The 19,667-nt window shown below is 46.7% G+C and overlaps 1 protein-coding gene and 1 pseudogene across 1 annotated transcript; both read right to left on the reverse strand.

The window, feature by feature from the left end:
- Positions 1-4,112: 4,112 nt before the first annotated feature.
- Positions 4,113-4,615, reverse strand: LOC145536984 (nucleoside diphosphate kinase B pseudogene; annotated as a pseudogene).
- Positions 4,616-15,896: 11,281 nt separating this feature from the next.
- SOWAHD (sosondowah ankyrin repeat domain family member D) lies at positions 15,897-18,004 on the reverse strand. The gene has a single exon (XM_081566591.1). The coding sequence runs from the start codon at positions 17,877-17,879 to the stop codon at positions 16,470-16,472; it is 1,410 nt and encodes a 469-aa protein (XP_081422717.1). The 5' UTR covers positions 17,880-18,004; the 3' UTR covers positions 15,897-16,469.
- Between the last annotated feature and the right edge of the window lie 1,663 nt (positions 18,005-19,667).

Genomic DNA, 19,667 nt, shown 5'->3' on the forward strand with positions numbered 1-19,667 from the left:
ACCAGATGCCATGATCTTAGTTTTCTGAACGTTGAGCTTTAAGCCAACTTTTTCACTCTCCTCTTTCACCTTCATCAAGAGGCTCTTTAGTTCTTCTTCACTTTCTGCCATAAGGGTGGTGTCATCCGCATATCTGAGGTTATTGATATTTCTCCCGGCAATCTTGATTCCAGCTTGTGTTACTTCCAGCCCAGCGTTTCTCATGATGTACTCTGCATATAAGGTAAATAAGCAGGGTGACAATATACAGCCTTGACGGACTCCTTTTCCTATTTGGAACCAGTCTGTTGTTCCATGTCCAGTTCTAACTGTTGCTTCCTGACCTGCATACAGGTTTCTCAAGAGACAGGTCAGATGGTCTGGTATTCCCATCTCTTTCAGAATTTTCCACAGTTTATTGTGATCCACACAAAGGCTTTGGCATAGTCAATAAAGCAGAAATAGATGTTTTTCTGGAACTCTCTTGCTTTTTCAATGATACAGCGGATATTGGCAATTTGATCTCTGGTTCCTCTGCCTTTTCTAAAACCAGCTTGAACATCTGGAAGTTCACAGTTCACGTATTGCTGAAGCCTGGCTTGGAGAATTTTGAGCATTACTTTACTAGCATGTGAGATGAGTGCAATTGTGCAGTAGTTTGAGCATTCTTTGGCATTGCCTTTCTTTGGGATTGGAACAAAGACTGACCTCTTCCAGTCCTGTGGCCACTGCTGAGTTTTCCAAATTTGCTGGCATATTGAGTGCAGCACTTTCACAGCATCACCTTTGAGGATTTGAAATAGCTCAACTGGAATTCCATCACCTCCACTAGCTTTGTTCATAGTGATGCTTTCTAAGGCCCACTTGACTTCACATTCCAGGATGTCTGGCTCTAGGTGAGTGATCACACCATCGTGATTATCTGGGTCGTGAAGATCTTTTTTGTACAGTTCTTTGGTGTATTCTTGCCACCTCTTCTTAATATCTTCTGCTTCTGTTAGGTCCATACCATTTCTGTCCTTTATCGAGCCCATCTTTGCATGAAATATTCCTTTGGTATCTCTAATTTTCTTGAAGAGATCTCTAGTCTTTCCCAATCTGTTGTTTTCCTCTATTTCTTTGCACTGATCGCTGAGGAAGGCTTTCTTATCTCTCCTTGCTATTCTTTGGAACTCTGCATTCAGATGGGAATATCTTTCCTTTTCTCCTTTGCTTTTCGCTTCTCTTCTCTTCCAAGCTATCTGTAAGGCCTCCTCAGACAGCCATTTTGCTTTTTTGCATTTCTTTTCCATGGGGATTTTCTTGATCCCTGTCTCCTGTACAATGTCACGAACCTCTGTCCATAGTTCATCAGGCACTCTGTCTATCAGGTCTAGACCCTTCAATCTATTTGTCACTTCCACGGTATACTCATAAGGGATTTGATCTAGGTCATACCTGAATAGTCTAGTGGTTTTCCCTACTTTCTTCAATTTAAGTCTGAATTTGGCAATAAGCAGTTCATGATCCGAGCCACAGTCAGCTCCCGGTCTTGTTTTTGCTGACTGTATAGAGCTTCTCCATCTTTGGCTGCAAAGAATATAATCCATCTGATTTCAGTGTTGACCATCTGGTGATGTCCACGTGTAGAGTCTTCTCTTGTGTTGTTGGAATAGGGTGTTTGCTATTACCAGTGCATTAGAACATTTTTGTCACCTTAAAAAAAATTTCCAATAGAAAGCCCAAAAACAAACCCACATACTTATGGTCAATTAATCTATGACAAAGGAAGCAAGAAAATACAATGGGGAAAATACAGTCTCTTCAATAAGTGGTGCTGGGAATGCTAGACAGCTACATGCAAGCAAATGAAATTAGAACATTCTCTAACATCATATACAAAAAATAAACCCAAAATTTAAAAAAATTCAAAATGGATTAAAGACCTAAATGTAAGACTGGATACTTTAAAACTGCTAGAGGAAAACATACACAGAACATTCTTTGACATAAATCACAGCAATATTTTTGGATCTGTCTCCTAGAGTAATGGAAATAAATTAAAAACAAAAATAAACAAATGAGATCCAATTATACTTAAAAGCTTTTGCATAACAAAGGAACCCATAAACAAAAAGAAAAGACAACCTATCGACTGGGAGAAAATATTTGCAAATGATGCTACTGACGAGAGATTAATTTCCAAAAAATGCTAACAACTCATACAGCTTAATATAAAAAAAACAGCACAGAACTTCCCTGCTGGTCCAGTGGTTAAGACCCCATGCTCCCAGTGCAGGACATCTTGGTTTGATTCTTGGTCAGGGAACTAGATCCCACATGCAACTAAAGATTCCACATGCTGCTAAAAAGATCGAAGATCCCAAGTGCCACAACTAAGACCTGGCACAGCCAAATAAATAAATAAAAATATTTAAAAACCCAGCCCAATCAAAAAATGGGCAGAAGACCTAAATAGACATTTCTCCAAAGAAGACATACAGATGACCAACAAACACATGAAAAGATGCTCAATATCACTCAATTTTTAATTGTAGTTTGTAAAGCAAAACTACAATGAGGTATCACCTCACACCAGTCAGAATGGCCATCATTAAAAAGTCTACAAATAATAAATACTGGAGAGGGTGTGCAGAAAAGGGAACCTTCCTGCACTGTTGGTGGGAATGCAAACTTGTGCAGCCACTGTGGAAAACAGTATGGAGGTTCATTTAAAAAGTAAAAATAGAGCTACCATATGATCCTGCAATCCTACTCCTGGGCATACATCCAGAGAAAACTCTAATTCGAATAGATACAAGCACCTCAATGTTCATTGCAGCACTATTTGCAATAATAAAGCAATCTAAATGTCCATCAACGGAGGAATGGATAAAGAAGTGTTACAGATATATATTGGAAAATAAGCTATAAAAAGAACTAAATAATGCCATTTGCAGAAACATGGATAGACCTAGAGATTATCACATTAAGTATATAAGACAGAGAAAGACAAATATATTGCTTATATGTGGAATCTAAAAAAAGATACAAATGAATTTATTTACAAAGCAGAAATAGTCACAGACATAGAAAATAAACCAAACAGGATTAGGGGGAATAAAAGAGGATTAGATGGAGAGAAATTAGGAGCTTGGGATAAACCTATACACACTTCTATATATAAAATAGATAATCAACAAGGACCTACTGTACAGCACAGGGAACTATATCCAATATCGTGTAATAACCTATAATGGAAAAGAATCCGAATGCAGAATCTTAGTTCCCCAACCAGGGATTGAATCCTTGCCTCCTATAGTGGAGGTGCAGAATCTTAACCACTGGGCCCAGGGAAGTCCCAATAAAACAATGATTAAACAAATTTCCTACCCTTTAGCTATCACCCCCCTCCCATCCCTCATCCTCTTCAATGCTAGGCAACCATTAGTCTTCTTTCTGTCCCTATTCTGGACATTTCATATTAATGGAACTACATGATATGTGGTATTTTGTGACTAGCTTATTTCACTTAGCACATATTTTCAAGGATCATTCATGTTATAGCAAGAATCAACTGTGGTTTAGTCACCAAGTCATGTCAGACTCTTTTTTGACCCCATGGACTGTAGCCTGTCAGGCTCTTTCTCTCCATGGAATTTTCCAGGCAAGAATCCTGGAGTGGGTTGCCATTTCTTTCTCCAGGGAGTCTTCCCAACCCAGGGATCAAACCCGTGTCTCCTGCATTGGCAGGCGGATTCTTTACCACTGAGCCACCAGGGAAACTGGCATGAATCAGTACTTCATCACTTTTCATGGCTGGATAAGATTCCATTGTATGGCTACATCACATTTTGTTTGTCCTTTCCTCTGTTGCTAGAAAACAGCATTGTTTCCATCTTTTGGTTATTATGAATTCACATATGTTTATATTTTCATGTCTCTTGGGTAGATACCTAGGAGTGGAATTGCTCAGTCATGTGGTAAATAGGTTCTGGTACCAATTCCAGTTGGGGGAGTTCCCCTACACTAACAAAATGAAAATTGATGCTTTTTTTTACAGTTTATAAGGCTTTATTGGTAAATATGCTTTAGGAAAGAAACATCCATCCTATTGCTTCCAAATCAGTGGAATGAAGAGCTGTGCCCAGGAACACAAGAAGTGGTGCCTGAAAGGACTGATGCTCTGACCACCTCTTATTCATATATCCAGTCAAAAGCAAAAGACTTGTATTCAATCAATTCTTTGGGCTTAAACCGCGGGCTGATTTCTTTCTCAGCACTTTTTACTGAATCACTGCCATGAATGATGTTCCTGTCGACTTGAATGCAAAAGTCACCATGAACGGTGCCTGGCTTAGAATCTGCTGGGTTGGTCTCCCCAAGCATCATTTGCCTTGTCTTCACTACGTTCAGGCCCTCCCAGACCACAGCCATAACTGGCCCTGATTTCATGTACTTCACCAGCCCCAGGGAAGAATGGGCAGTCTTTCAGGTCAATGTAGGGCTGCTTTAGGAGTTTCTCAGAGGCCTGAAGGAACTTCATGGCCACAAGGCAGAATCCCTTCTCCTCGAAGCGCTTAGTGATCTTGCCCACCAGGCAGCGCTGCACGCCGTCGGGCTTGAAGCCAATGAAGGTGTGCTCCATGTGGGCCATGGTCTGAGTCCAAGCTTTTTCTGCTCGCCACACGACAGGCCAAGAGAGGAGGTGTTGAGGCAAGGAAAACACCTTTATTCAGAAAGCAGCTGACCAAGAAGATGGCAGGCTAGCACTTCAAAATAACCATCTTCAAAATTGATACTTTTGAACTGTGATGTTGGAGAAGACTCTTGAGAGTCCCTTGGACTGCAAGGAGATCAAACCAGTCAATCCTAAAGGAAATCAGTTCTGAATACTCATTGGAAAGACTGATGCTGAAGCCGAAGCTCCAATATTTTGGCCACCTGATGTGAAGAACTGACTCATTGGAAAAGACCCAATGCTGGTAAAGATTGAAGGCAGGAGGAGAAGGGAACCCCAGAGGATGAGATGGTTGGATGGCATCACCAACTCGATAGACATGAGTTGGAGAAAGCTCTGGAAGTTGGTGATGGACAAGGAAGCCTGGCGTGCTGCAGTCCATGGGGTCGCAAAGAGTCAGACACAGCTGAGCGACTTGAACTGACTGAACCAAACAACGAGCAATTTTCTAACACCAGCTGAGTGTTCTACCATGCAACTCATTTCTGACACTACACGTAGACAGCATCAGATTCCACAGGTCCGAGGTTCAGTTCCACAAGACTGTCCCTGGCCCCACCCCTTCAAATGCTTGTCACAACCCCAGCTCTCACCTGTGCTTCTGACTGACAGGCTACAGATGGGAGGTTGCAACTACCACACCCCTTGGGTTTCACAGGCCAGTTGCAAGTGCAGGTTGTTACCTGTACTTCTGATCAACTGGCTATAAATTAGAGATACCCTGCTTGGGTTCAATTCATTTGCTAGAGAGGCTCACAGAACTCTGAGAAACATCCTATGTACTAGATCACTGGTTTATTATAAAATGATGTAACCCAGGAACAGCCAGATGGAAGAGATGCAAAGGGCAAGGTATGAAGAACAGGTTAAGTGCTTCCATGCCCAATCTGAAGGTGCCATGTTCCCCAAATCTCCATGTGTTTAACCAACCTGGAAGCTCTCCAAACCCTGTCCTTCATTGGGCTTCCCTGGTGGCTCAGCAGTAAAGAATATGCCTGCAATGCAGGAGACCCGGGTTCAATCCCTGGGTAGAGAAGTTCCAGGGGAAGATCCCCTGGAGGAGGGCATGGCACTCCGGTATCCTTGCCTGGAAAATTCCCATGGACTGAGGAGCCTGGTGGGCTACAGTTCATAGTGTCGCAAAGAGTCAGACATGACTGAAGTGGCGCGTAGCACACACGCGCTAACAGAAGCTTCATTATATAAGCACAACTGATTAAATCACTGGCCAATAACTGATTTAGCCTCCAGCCCCTCTCTCCTCCCGGAGGTTGGTGGGAGGGGTGGTACTGAAAATTCCACCCCCTCCTCGCACCTTTGGTTCCCCTGGCAACCAGCCCCTAACCTTAGGTTGCCTAAGGGCTTTCCCAAAAGTCACCTTTTAACATACAAAAGCCACCCTTATCGCTGTTATCATAGGAATTTTCAAGGGTTTTAGGAGCTCTGCACCAGGAATGGGGTTGAAAACTAAATACATGTTTCTTATCATAAATTATATTATTGCGTGAGTGCATGCTAAGTCACTTCAGTCATGTCTGACTCCTTGCAACCCCATAGATTGTAGCCCACCAGGCTTCTCTGTCCATGGGATTCTCCAGGCAATACTGGAGTGGGCTGCTGTTTCCTTCTCTAGGGGATCTTCCTGACTCAGGGATTGAACCCAAGTCTCACATCTACCTGCATTGGCAGGCAGGTTCTTTACCACTTGTGCCACCTGGAAAGCCCCATAAATCACAGTATTACATATAGTAATCCCATGTTTAACTTTGGAGGAAGTGGCATACTATTTTCCAAAGGACTGTACCATTTTACATTCCTACCAGCAGAACATGAGGGTTCCAATTTCTCTATATCCTCACCAATGCTTGTTATGATCTGACTTTTTGATTATAGTTACCCTCGTGGATGTGAAGTGGTATCTCATTCTGGATTTGACTTGCATTTCCCAAACAGCTAATGATGTTGAGCACATTTTCCTGTGCTTGTTGGCAATTTGCATATCTCTGAGAAGTGTCTATTCAAGTGTTTGCCATTTTTTATATCAGACTGTTTATATTTTTGTTGTTGAGTTGTAAGAGTTCTCTATATATTCTGGATACTAGGCTTCCCTGGTGGCTCAGGCGTAAAGAATCTACTGACAATGCAGGAGCTACAGGAGACACAGGTTTGATCCCTTGGTCAGGAAAATTCCTATAAAGAAGGGCATGGCAACCCACTCCAGTATTCTTGCCTGGAGAATCCCATGGACAGAAGAGTCTGACGGGCTACATTCCATGGGATCGAAAAGAGTCTGACACAACTACAGCGACTTAGCATGCACAGACCCTTATGAGATATATGGTTGCAAATATTTTCTCCTACTTTGTGGGCTGTTTTTTTACTTTTGGTAGTTTCCTTTCAGGCCCCAAAGTTTTTAATTTTGATGAAGTTCGATTTATCTATTTCTTCTTTTGTGCCTTGTGCTTTTGAGGTCAAATCTATGATTCCACTGCCAATGGATACCTATTTATTGAGCACCTTCCATCTACCAGGGACTAGGGACAATGTGGTAATAAGACAGACTTGGTTCCTGCCCTCATGGGATTTAAGTCTAGTGGGGCAGAAGAGGGGCTTCCCAGGTGGCTCAGTAATAAAGTATCTGACTGCCAATGCAGGAGACACAGGTTCGATCCCTGGGTTGGGAAGATCCCTTGGTGAAGGAAATGGCAACCCACTCCAATATTCTTGCCGGAAAATTTCATGGACAGAAGTACCTGGCAGGCTGCAGCTCTCGGGGTCACAAAGAGTTGGACACAACTGAGCGACTGAGCATATGCGCGCGCACACACACACGGAGCAAGGGAGATATCAATCTAATAACTGCATAAATAACTTCTCAAGTGTGATAAGGGTTAGCAAAGGTGCAGTTCTAACATAGCCTGAGGGTCAGAGAAGACTTCCCCAAGGAGGTGACATTTAAACTGACATTTGAAGGGTGAGTAAGAGTAGACCAGGTAAAAGGGGGCAAGGAATAGAGGGTAGAGTGTTTCTAAACAGGGAATAGCATATAAGAATCCCAGAGTTCAGGAGAACACAGCTCTTTTGAGGAACAGTGAGGACTGTGTGGCTGGAGCAGAGTAGAGGTGGGTTGAGTGGGGAAAGAATGAAATGTTTTAGGGAGAGAATGTAAAGTGAAGAGAACTTTCCAGGACTTTAGCCTGGTAAGTGCCAGCAACTGAAGCCATAGGAAGTCATGGAATACTAGAGAAGAGAGTTTCAAGGAGGAGAAAGTAGTCCACACTGGCCAGTGCTGTCAAGAAATGATGGGCTTGCCAGGTGACTCAGTGGTAAAGAATCCACCTGCCAATGCAGGATATGCGAGTTTGATCCCTGGGTCTGGAAGATCCCCTGGAGAAGGAAATGGCAACCCACTCCAGGATTCTTGCCTGGGAAATCGTATGGACAGAGAAGCCTGGTGGGTTACAGTCCATGGGGTCACAAAAAGTTGGAAACAACTAAGCAACTGAGCATGAACACACACATGCATGCTTGCCAAGAAGTGAACAAAGGTGAGGGCTTGTATTTGGCAGCTGGGCCCTGATAGCTCAATTGGTAAAGAATCTGCCTGCAGTGCAGGAGGAGACCCTGGTTCGATTCCTGGGTCAGGAAGATCCCCTGGAGAAGGGAAAGGCTACCCACTCCAGTATTCTGGCCTGGAGAATTCCATGGACTGTATAGTCCATGGGATCCCAAAGAGTTAGACACGACTGAGCAACTTTCCCTTCACTTCAGGTCGTTCTGGGAGACCTTTGTGGCGGAGGCAGAAGCCAGAATGCAGAGGAGTGATTAAGAGGTGAGGAAATGGAGGGACTTCCCTGGTGGTCCAGTGGTTAAGAATGTGCCTTGCAATGCAGGGGATTCCTGGTCAAGGAACTAAGATCCCACATGCCATGGAGCAACTAAGCCCACGCACAGTAACTACTGAGCCCATGTGCTCTGGAGCCTGCAGCTGTAAGGCAGCAAAAAAAAAAAAAAAAAAGAGAGAGAGAGAAAGAGAGAGAGGTAAGGAAATGGAGATGTGAAGGGAACATACCTTCCTTTGAAAAAGTTTGGCTGGGAAGTGTTTGTCACCCAAAAAGCCTGGCTCCTAGTAGGTGGTCAACAAGTGTTTATTGCACTAAACTAAACTGAGGGCGCTCTCCAAGATACAGAAGAGGGACAACTGATAGAATTAGGCTGTGGGAGGAGGCAGGCTTGAGAGCATGCATTACATCTTGAAAGGAGACAGGCATTGCCAGAGTCCAGCTCCAGCAGGTCCAGGGGTTCCCTCAGGATGGAGGGCGTCGGTGATGCGAATGAGAAGACACAGCGAGTCTCGGTGTTTCCAAGTGTCTCCCTAGTGTCTTCCAACTTTATTATTTTTAAGACAGCTTTTATATTTTTTGTGGTACATAGAAACAAATGTAAAGTACAGAGTCATACCAATTCAGCTTAGTGGGCATACCAATTTAGCTTAATGGGCATATGAATTCAGCTTAATGGGCCTATCAATTCAGCTTAATAGGCCAGCAGTTTTGACCTTCATTGAAACCATTTGCATGTTTTTAGTTACCAAAAGCCTCCTTTTGTTTACATCATCTTCTGGCCTGGGGGCCTGCTAACACCTTGTGACTCTCCATTGATAAGGGTTGATCAGTCAGAACACTTTTGTATCAGGCACAGCAGGACAGAATTCATCAACAGGAAGTTTTAAGGTAAAACCTGTTTTTGGTAATTTACTCTATGCCTTGAGCTTAACAGAAAAGAACGTAGTCCCATAAAGTCATAGAAGAGCAAGCTGAAGTTCAGTTTTAAGTAAGAATCATCAGTTAAATCTACAATTGTCTTATTATTTGTATTAAAGCTAAACTTTTATTTATATAAATTTCTAACTATTATGCTTTCATTATATAGGCTAAATACATTAAGAGTAAAAACATAGTGAGTGAATATAGACTAAGTAACAGTTTCATAAAGCAATATTTCTTATATTTCCTAACAAGCCTTTTTTCCTGCGAAGGGTTTTGTGCCCATAGGGGCTTTCTGTGTGGAGGCTCTCAATGCTGTTTTATTATTAAGGAACAGTTATGCACATTAGCTCCAAAGGCACAGGTACATTTATTAAACAAACCAATATGTTAGCAAAAGGAATTTAGATCAGCATATTCTATATCCCAGATAATTTTATTTAGGGTGCTACCGTTCAGGGGCCTTGTTGATTTGAGGTTTCAGAATGATATATTTTAGAAGGAAATCGGGAAAGGCCTTTTGCTTAAGTCATAGAAAATAAGAAGAGGTTTATTATAGTAAACATCAGAAAGACAGATATCTTTAAGGTGAGCGCTGAGGCAGCCTTCCGAGAATCCCTGAGGCCTGAGAAGCCATGCTCAATCATTCCTCTTTCCCGTGACTCTGTCATGGGTGGGATCTCGTGGGCTGGCTCCCGGCAAGGCATGCTCCTTCCCTTCATTAAAATGAACGGAAACCGAGGCTGGGTGTGGAATGCAGGGTATGTTGGCTGGGATAGGAGGGGGCATTTCTGTAGATAACAGGGTCAGGAGATGAGCAACTTGTATGCTTTTATTCTCTTCAGAGGATTTCAGGTTTAGCTCTAAATCCAGTTTATGATTTTATCTGGAAATAATAGCTAACCTGTTTAATAGTTGGGCAATTACTAAGTTGCTGCTTTGACTTCTATGGGCTGAGAACAAGGTAAGTTGGCTTGTTTTGATTGTGTCTAAAGTAAAAGTGGGTAGGTGGTGAACAACATCAGCAGAGGAACCAATACCTCCTTTGAGGAGCAGCCTCTCATCTAGTACAAAAGGAAAATAATCTGCAATCATGGACACATTTTGGTGGTGGGACAATGAAGGTAACCACTAGAGCCTGCTGAGTACCTTTCAATTTTTCCAAATGAGAATTTGTTAGTAAATCGTTTTTTTTTTCCTTTTTAAAAAATATTTATTGATTGATATGGCCGCATCTGGTCTTAGTGGCACCATGTGGGATCTTAGTTCCCCGACCAAGGACTGAACCTGTGTTCCCTGCATTGGAAGGCATATTCTTAACCACTGGACTACCAAGGAACTCTCCTAATAAATTCTTTAATAAATTTGTCAATGAATACATTTACTGTTGTTTCTTATTTCCTATGTGTGTCCTGCGGATTGCTAGGCGTTGTGCTTGTGTTTTCTTGAATCATCGGAACATCCCTGCAAGGGAGCTTGTATTAGTCCCATGTTACTGCTGAGGAAACTGCAGCTCAGAGAGGTGAGTGATTTGCTCAAGGTCACTAATCAGTAGCAGGTTTGGAAGCCAGGTTAGGCTGAGTGCTTCCCACAAAGCCAGCACTTTTGGCAATTTTGCTCCAGGGGCCATTGTGCGCCCTCCGCTGGTCTAAGATGGATGCACGGCGTGGGGAGGCAAGGTCCAACCCAGATTCACCTCACTAGCTCCTTACTTGCCAGTTTTACATTTGGGGCTCTGAGGTGAGCTTCATTTGAGCAGAGGCTGCATGCGTGCTAAGTCTCTTCAGTCGTGTCTGACTCTTAGGGACCCCATGGACTGTAGCCCGCCAGGCTCCCCTGTCCATGGGATTCTCCAGGCAAGAACACTGGAGTGGGTTGCCATTTCCTTCTCCAGGGGATCTTCCCCACCCCAGGATTGAATCTACACCTCCTGCATCTCTTGCATTGGCAGGCGGGTTCTTTATCACTAGTGCCACCTGGGAAGCCCCGAACAAAGGCTATGGAGAAGAGAAAAAACAAAGTTTGAAGGCCACTGCCTTCCACAGGGGTTTCTGAACTTCCCAGCAGAAGCCTGGCTTTCCTTGAAGCGTTTCTCCTGAAAGACACTGCTTGAATGATGTGTTTTCCCCCACTTGTCTTCCCTGACACATCTATCCTCCACGGGACTGTAAGAGTGATTTTTCTAAAATCCCATCCTGTTACTCCCCTGCTTAGAAACCTATGGCTTCCAGCTACCTCGAGGTTAAAATTCTCTGTTCCTCTTTTAGCATGACCTTGAAGACCCTTCGTGACCTGGACCCCCATCTACTTCTTCTCCAGAGTTGCTGTTAATTACTCCCCAACTCCCACCTTCCTGTCAAACTGGCTGATTTACATCTCCTGGTACTCGCTCTGTGCACTGATACATACTCCAGTGGCCCTGCCAGGAGGCTGCTCCCCTGTCTCCACTGACACACTCTCGCTCACCCCTCCAGCCTCAGATCATGTATGATCTTCCTCCCCAAAGCCTTTCCTGCACGTTTTGGCCTAGGTTAGGCCCCATCCTCTGTGCAGGATCTCTTCCTCCAACCCTGATGCTTACCTGGTTACAGCCCTGCTTCAGTCTCCTTTTCTTGTCCATCTGTCCCACTCGAATGCAGATTTGCATCGTCTGCTTAACTCTGCTTTGCTCTCCTGGAAAGAAGTTTCTCAGGGAATTTGTTCTTTCTCTTGGGGTGAGCATACCAGAAATGCCAATGGCTTGATGTGAGGCATGTGGAGTTTTCAGCATGGGAGTTTGTCCCCTGCAGCCAAACCTCAATTTTACATGGAGGAGGTAGGCTAAGCAACATCACATGATGAAAAAAAATTGTGGGAAGAATAGCTGACGATAGGAAAAAACTCTAGAAAGCTGCTTTCAAATCTTCCAGCTGACTTGGTTTTCATTCTGGACAGAACAGGGCAGATGCTTGTCTTAGGTCCCTGAATCTGCTTATAGTTAAGATTCTGAGGTTCAGACTTTTCCTATGAAGAAGGGACTACTGTTAGAAGTGTCCTTTGGATGTGGGGCAAAGGCGCATGCCAATCTTCTTTCTAAGCCAGGAGCCTGCAGACTGAGCCCTGTGGCAGGAAGGCCCTGCCCTGTCAGCCTTCACCAAGCCCAACCCACCTTGGGAGAGGCTGTGAAGCAGAAACCACCATCCCACATCAGTTAGCCAATTTGCATCTAGAAAATGGGCATGGGGGTGGAGGAGGGTTATACCAGGTGCCCATGCCAAATGCCACAAGCCAGGAGATGCTTGCCCTTCCACTGCAAACATCAAAGAAGTTCATTTACATTTTTTCTTTTTCTTTGGCTGTGCCTCACAGCTTATAAAATCTTAGTACCCTGACCAAGGATCAAACCCAGGACTTTGCAGTGAAAGCACTGAGTTCTAATCACTGGACCACCAGGGAAGTCCCAAAGAAGTTCATTTAGAAGATGAAAAATTAACGCATATATATGGAATCTAGAAAGATGATACTAATGAACCTATTTGCAGGGCAGCAATGGAGACACAGACATAGAGAACAGATGTGTGGACACGGTGGAGGAAGGAGAGGGTGGGAAGAATTGAGAGAGTAGCATGGAAACATATGCATTACCACATGTAAAATAGATAGCCAGTGGGAATTTGCTGTATGACTCAGGGAGCAAACTGGTGCTCTGTGACAACCTAGAGGAGTGAGATGGAGAGGAAGGTTCAAGAGGGAGGGGACATATGTATACCTGTGGCTGATTCATGTTGTTGTATGGCAGAAACCATCACAATATTGTAAAGTAATTATCCTCCAATTAAAAATACATAATTTTTTTTTAAAAAAGAGATACTACATTCAGAAGAACTATACAAAAAAGGTCTTAATGACCCAGATAACCACTATGGTGTGATCACTCACCTAGAGTCAGACATCCTGGAGTGTGAAGTCAAGTGGGCCTTAGGAAGCATTATTTTGAACAAAGCTAATGGAGGTGACAGAATTCCAGCAGAGCTATTTAAAATCCTAAAAGATGATGCTGTGAAAGTACTGCACTCAATATGCCAGCAAAACTGGAAAACTCAGCAATGGCCACAGGACTGGAAAAGGTCAGTTTTCATTCCAATCCCAAAGAAAGGCAATGTGAAAGAATGTTCAAACTACAGTACAATTGTGCTCATTTCACATGCTAGCAAGGTGATGCACAAAATGCTCCAAGCTAGGCTTCAACAGCATGTGAACTGAGAACTTCCAGATGTACAAGCTGGATTTAGAAAAGATGGAGGAATCAGAGATCAAATTGCCAACATCTGTTGGATCATAGAAAAAGCAAGGGAATTCCAAAAAAACTTCTGCTTCATTGACTATGCTAAAGCCTTTGACTGTGTGGATCACAACAAACTGTGGAAAATTCTTAGAGATGGAAATACCAGACCACCTTATCTGTCTCCTGAAAAAATCTGTATGCAGGACAAGAAGCAACAGTTAGAACCCAACATGGAACAATGGACTGGTTCCAAATTGGGAAAGGAGTACATCAAGCTTGTATATTGTCACCCTGCTTATTTAACTTACATGCAGAGTACATCATGTGAAATGCCAGGCTGGTTGAATTCCAAGCTGGAATCAAGATTGCTGAGAGAAATATCAGCAACCTCAGATATGCAGATGATACCACTCTAATGGCAGAGAGTAAAGAGGAACTATAGAGCCTCTGGATAAGGGTGAAAGAGGAGAGTGAAAAAGCTGGCTTAAAACTCACATTCAAAAAACTAAGGTGATGGCATCTGGTCCCATCACTTCATGGTAAATAGATGGGGAAAAAGTGGATTATTTTCTTGGGCTCCAAAATCACTGTGTATGGTGACTACAGCCACGAAATTAAAAGACACTTGCTCCTTTGCCGACAAAAGTTCATATAGTCAAAGCTATGGTTTTTCCGGTAGTCATGTACGGATGTGAGAGTTGGACCATAAAGAAGGCTGAGCGCTGAAGAATTGATGCTTTCAAATTGTGGTGCTGGAGAAAACTTGAGAGTCCCTTAGACAGCAAGATCAAACCAGTCCATCCTAAAGGAAATCAACCTTGAATATTCATTGGAAGTAATTCATTGGAAGGACTGATGCTGAAGCTGAAGCTCCAATACTTTGGCCACCTGATGGAAGAGTCAACTCATTGGAAAAGACCCTGATGCTAGGAAAGATTGAAGGCAGGAGGAGAAGGGAGTGACAGGGATGAGATGATTGGATGGCATCACCGAGTCAACAGACAGGCGTTTGAGCAATTTCTGGGAGATAGTGAAGGGCAGGGAAGCCTAGTGTTCTGCAATCCATGGGGTTGCAAAGAATTGGACACAACTTAGTGATTGAACAACAGCAACGTTGTGTAAATATGTTTAAGGTGTAGTTACTAGAGACATAGGGCAGACTGAGAATAAATAGGAAGGATTTGGATCATTTCATGGATGAGTCTAATGGGTTATTAAGGGCAGGTGGGAATGTTTTGAGCTGAGAAGGGGCAAACAGGCCTGCCAAGCAGAGATGGAAACCTGGATGGATGCGCTCAGGGTGGTGTCTCTGGGCTGTGTGGGGTGGTGACTCAGTTCCTCCCCGGCGTTCAAGGACTGGGATGGGAGGGCTAAGGACATAGCAGTCCATTGCAAGGGCCACCCAAGCCTCCAGGAATACAGTGTTATTTCAAAAATCTGCTCTTCTCAGAGGCAGCATGGATTTGCAGCCACTCACTGCTTCTCCATCCATTCAGCTCCAATCAACCAACCCTCCTGTATTCTACTCAATTCACAGTATTTCTAAATGGGAGCAATTTTCCAAACTACAACTTATATATTAAATGAAATTAAAAGAAACCCACAATGCTGATGATTAAAGCCCTCTCTTGGAGAAAAGTGCCAAGGGGTGTGTCTCATTGGAGGGCAGAAGTCAAGGTAAATTACATGACTCACCAGGAAATATTATAAAAAAATATTTGGAAGCTTTTTTCCATTTACCTCCCCTCTGCTCCCTTCATGGAGAAGGAAATGGCAACCCACTCCAGTATTCTGGCCTGGAGGATTCCATGGACTGAGAAGCCTGGCAGGCTATAGTCCATGGCGTCGCAAAGAGTTGGACACGACTGAGCAACACACACACACACACACAGCTCCCTGCAGACAGTTCCTCTGGACTAAGACTCACAGGAAGCCAGACCTAGATGCCAAAGAGCCTGGGAGACAGGTAAACAGTGTGTCTCTACTCAGAGCCAAGGTGAAAGCAGCTCCTTTGGTGCACAGCTTGGCCACTTTCTCTGAGAGTGAGGTCCAGAGTCTGTTCTGGATCGCTAGCTCACGGCCACGGGTTGGTGACCTCCTCCCTGCAAACACAGGGAGCTTCTCCCTTGGTGGTTAAAGAAAAAAAAAATGTCACTCAAATGACAGCTTTGTCATGTGAAAGGAAAACATTCCATTTTAATATGCTAAAGAAGTCATTGGGGATACATTAGAAAGGGTCCCCTACTGGTAAGCCCTGCTTGTCTCCAGAGCAGAGTGACAAGGGCTGGTTCATCCCCCAAAATAACTTGTTAATAGCTAAATCAGGCCTGCAGTTAGACTTCCTCTGCATCACTGGTTTACAGTCTTATCTCATTCTTCTAGCAAATGTTTCCTAATAAACCCAGTTCTGCCTGCTGAGAAATGGCTACTGGAAGCATAACTTTCCTTGTCCCCAGCTTCTGCACCAAACTCCTAAATCCTGGAGTTTGGGGACTCGGCACCAGGACTACTTAGTGCTCGGTTCCAGCGCCTTCTGGCCGGTGTAGTAGGAGACCTGAGACAGGTGCCTGAGACCCGCCCCGAGGAGGTCTGCTCCTGGCAGGCCCAGAGCCTCCTGGCGGCTCGAGCTGAGTCCCGGGCGCCTCCCCATCGAGGGGGGAGGTGGGGACGCGGGACCACCCGGGACAGAGGCCTCGCCTCAGCGTCGAGGTCCCTCCACGCTCTCCAGTCTCCGTCGCCTTCAACGGTCCTGGACGAAGGGGAACATATGGCGGAGAAAGCCTTGAATATGCGCCACCCGGCTGCCCACGGAGTCTTTCTCCTTGGCTGGCGCCGCCGCCGCTCTGGCCGTCTTCACGACCCGCGCGCCCGCTGCGCTTGGGGCGCGTCTCAGCGTCCACGCGGCGGCGCCGCTGCTGCTGCTGTTGTTGTTGGCGTTCTTAGGGTCCCTGTCTTGGCCTCCTGCCGTCTCCCAGTCCTCGGCCCCCGACAGCTCCCGTAGGCTCCAGGGCGCGTCGGGTCTCAGGTAGTGACAGGCCCGGTGGCCGCTGTGGTCGCGGCGCGTGGGGTCAGCCCCCAAGGCGCCCACCAGCACCTTGATGACCATCTCGTGGCCCTGCAGGGCCGCCAGGTGGAGGGGCGTGAGGCCGCCGCTACCCGGGGCGTTCACGTCGAGCCTCAGCCCCTGGCGCTGGGCGAAGTCGTGCACTAGGATGAGTTCCTCGTGGCGCCCGTGCTTGGCCAGCCAGTGCAGCACCGAGTAGCCCGTGATTGGGTCGCCCCGCAGCAGCAGCCCCGGCTCGGCTTCCAGCAGCTCCTGCAGCGCCTCAAAGCGGCCTTCGGCGGCCGCCAGTATCCACGCGTGCTCCCGGGGTTCCAGGCACAGCCCGCTACCGCCCGGTCCGTTCGGTCCGCCCGGGGACTGCTCCTCCCGGCGCTCCTCGGACAACCACCCGGCGGGAGCCGCCCCCTTCAGCCCCAGCAGCTCCCGCCGCGCTGCCCGCCGGCGCGCCAAGCCTGTTCCCGAGGGCATCAGCGCGCCAAGGAAAGGGGGCTCCCAGGAGGCGGTGGCGTTGCCCCGGTACCTGCCCAGGTTGCCGGCGTCCACTCTCGAGGGGCGGGGCTGCGGCGCGCTCCTCCGGCTCAGCGTGGTAGGTGCGAAGGAGGCCTTGGGGGCCGGCTTGGTGGCCCCTCGGGGCTCGGCCATGGTCCGGCCGCCACGGCAGTCCCAGTGTCTAGCGTCGGCTGCCCTTCCCGGGCCCCACCGAGAGAGGAACTGGCGCTGGCTTTGGGGAAGGAAGCGGCTTGAGCAATTGAGCTCGGAGGGAGGGAGTGTAGGAGGGGAGGAGAGGGAGGGAGAGCGCAAGCGAGCCGAGGGAGGGCCTGGGCATCGGGGAGTGGGGGCGACGCGGAGGGGTGGGAGCTCCGGCCCGGGCCCACAGGGCGAACCCCACTCCAGCGCCCGGGGTGCAGCCGCCGCCTCAGTCCCCTCAGGCTTCGGGCGGCCCCGCCCCAAACAGCCAGGTGAGCTGGCGGCTCCGCCTCCCGCCGGGTTAGGGCAACCGTGGGGCGGGCGTGGGGGCTGGCTGCGAGCGGGCTCCGAGCGCCGCCCGGAGCCGCCGGGCTGCCCCAGACGCCGGGTTCTCTGCATCCCCCACAGCTACCGGGGTGAAGAGGATCCAGGGAACCCCCTCGCCGGCGAACTGAGCTCGGCTTCCAGCCAAGGCTTCCAGGAGCGTGATCCTTAGGGCTCCGGGGCGCTCACTCCCCGCCCCTTCCTTCGCCCTTCCCTCTTATCTCCTCAGCACTCTCCGTGAACTTTGTCCCTGAGCTGCCTTTGTCCTGCGCCTCGCATTCGAGGAGGTGGCCTGCCTGCCCCGTGTGACTAGGGTTCCCTTGCACTCCCCTTTTATGCTTTGACCCTTCCCGCAGCTGCCCCGGATTCCTGCAGAGAAACTCGACAAAGGGTCCAGGCGGGAGCCCTTCCAGGGAACTGAAGACTATTCCCCCGCTTAGGGCTTCCCTGATGGCTCAGTGGTACCGAATCCGCCTGCCTATGCAGGAGACATAAGAGACGTGGGTTGGATCCCTGAGTCGGGAAGATCCCCTGAAAGAGGGCATGACAACCCCCTCCAGTATTCTTGCCTGGGAAGTGCCATGGACAGAGGAGCCTGGTGGGCACAAAAGAGTTGGACAGGACTTAGCGATTAAACAACAATATTACCCTGCTTCCCCCCCAGGGGCTCCCTACCCAGCCCTCCGCCCTCATCTCCTCTTTAACCTTTCCTGACTAGACCTGAAGAAGTAGGTGAATCAGAGTCATTGGCCACGAACGCCTTACCCTCTTCAGAGATGTATCCTGCTCTCTTCTAGAAGGACCCGCTGATTTCTGGGAATTCATTGTTTCAGGGCTTTTAAAAGAGGAGGCTGTTTTACCTTTTCACTCCTAACATTAGCCTCCTCTTTGTTCTTTTCTTATCTCAATAAATGGTAATTCTTGCATCTCCTGCACTCTCCCCCATGTTAGGGAGTTCAGTCAGTGAGCAGTGGGGAGCCATAGAAGGTTCTTGAGCCATAGAGGGACATGGCTATGATTAAGGTAGGTTTAAGGAAGATGATTAGGGGTTTCCTTCATAGCTGAGTTGGTGAAGAATCTGCCTGCAATGCAGGAGATCCGGGTTCGATTCCTGGGTTGGGAAGATCACCTGGAGAAGGAAATGGCTACCTACTCCAGTGGTCTTGCCTGGAGAATCCCATGGACAGAAGAGCCTGGCAGGGTACAGTCCATGAGGTCGCAAGAGTTGGACATGACTTAATGACTAAACCACCACCACCAAGGAAGATGATTATGGGAGACGCAGAAAGCCAGGAGACAGTTACAATAGTCTAGGCCAAAGGGAGGCTAAGCCAGGCCACTCTACTGGGTCTCACAGTGATGGAAGGTACCAGAGGCTTTTGCACCTTAACCCTCAAATATTTGAGACCAGTCCTAAATATCTGGAGCTTCCCTTCATGACAGCCTATGCATTTGTAGTCCATTTTTTGAACATTTTTTTCATGTGCCACTCTGCCAAATGCTTTATATGTGTTATTCTATTAACCCTCCCAAGGATCTCAAGAGCTAAGTATTGTTACTATCCTCCCTTTGCACAGAGGTTTGACCACTTGTCCAAGGTCACCCAGAAGGAAGTAGAAGAGCAGGTCTGTGTGACACCATGGCCTTTATTCTGGCACAGAGGACCTGGCATTCAAACCAAGCTTATCAACTGCAAATCACTCACACAAGTCCCAAATTCCAGCCAAATGGATGCACTTGTCCTAACCTGAGCGTGTCTTGAACTCACCCTCCTCTACCCAAATGTCCTCCCTCATAGCTTCTATTTGGTGAAGTTCTTTCCCCTGCCCTCAAGGTTGGCCTCAGTTGCCACCTTCTCTACTG

Source organism: Giraffa tippelskirchi, chromosome X, assembly GCF_054371585.1.
Source record: "Giraffa tippelskirchi isolate mGirTip1 chromosome X, T2T-mGirTip1v1.2.pri, whole genome shotgun sequence".
NCBI lineage: Eukaryota > Metazoa > Chordata > Mammalia > Artiodactyla > Giraffidae > Giraffa > Giraffa tippelskirchi.

Excerpts from the sequence above, each read along its gene's own strand:
- SOWAHD (XM_081566591.1), bottom strand. The coding sequence starts at position 17,879 with ATGCAGAGAACCCGGCGTCTGGGGCAGCCCGGCGGCTCCGGGCGGCGC.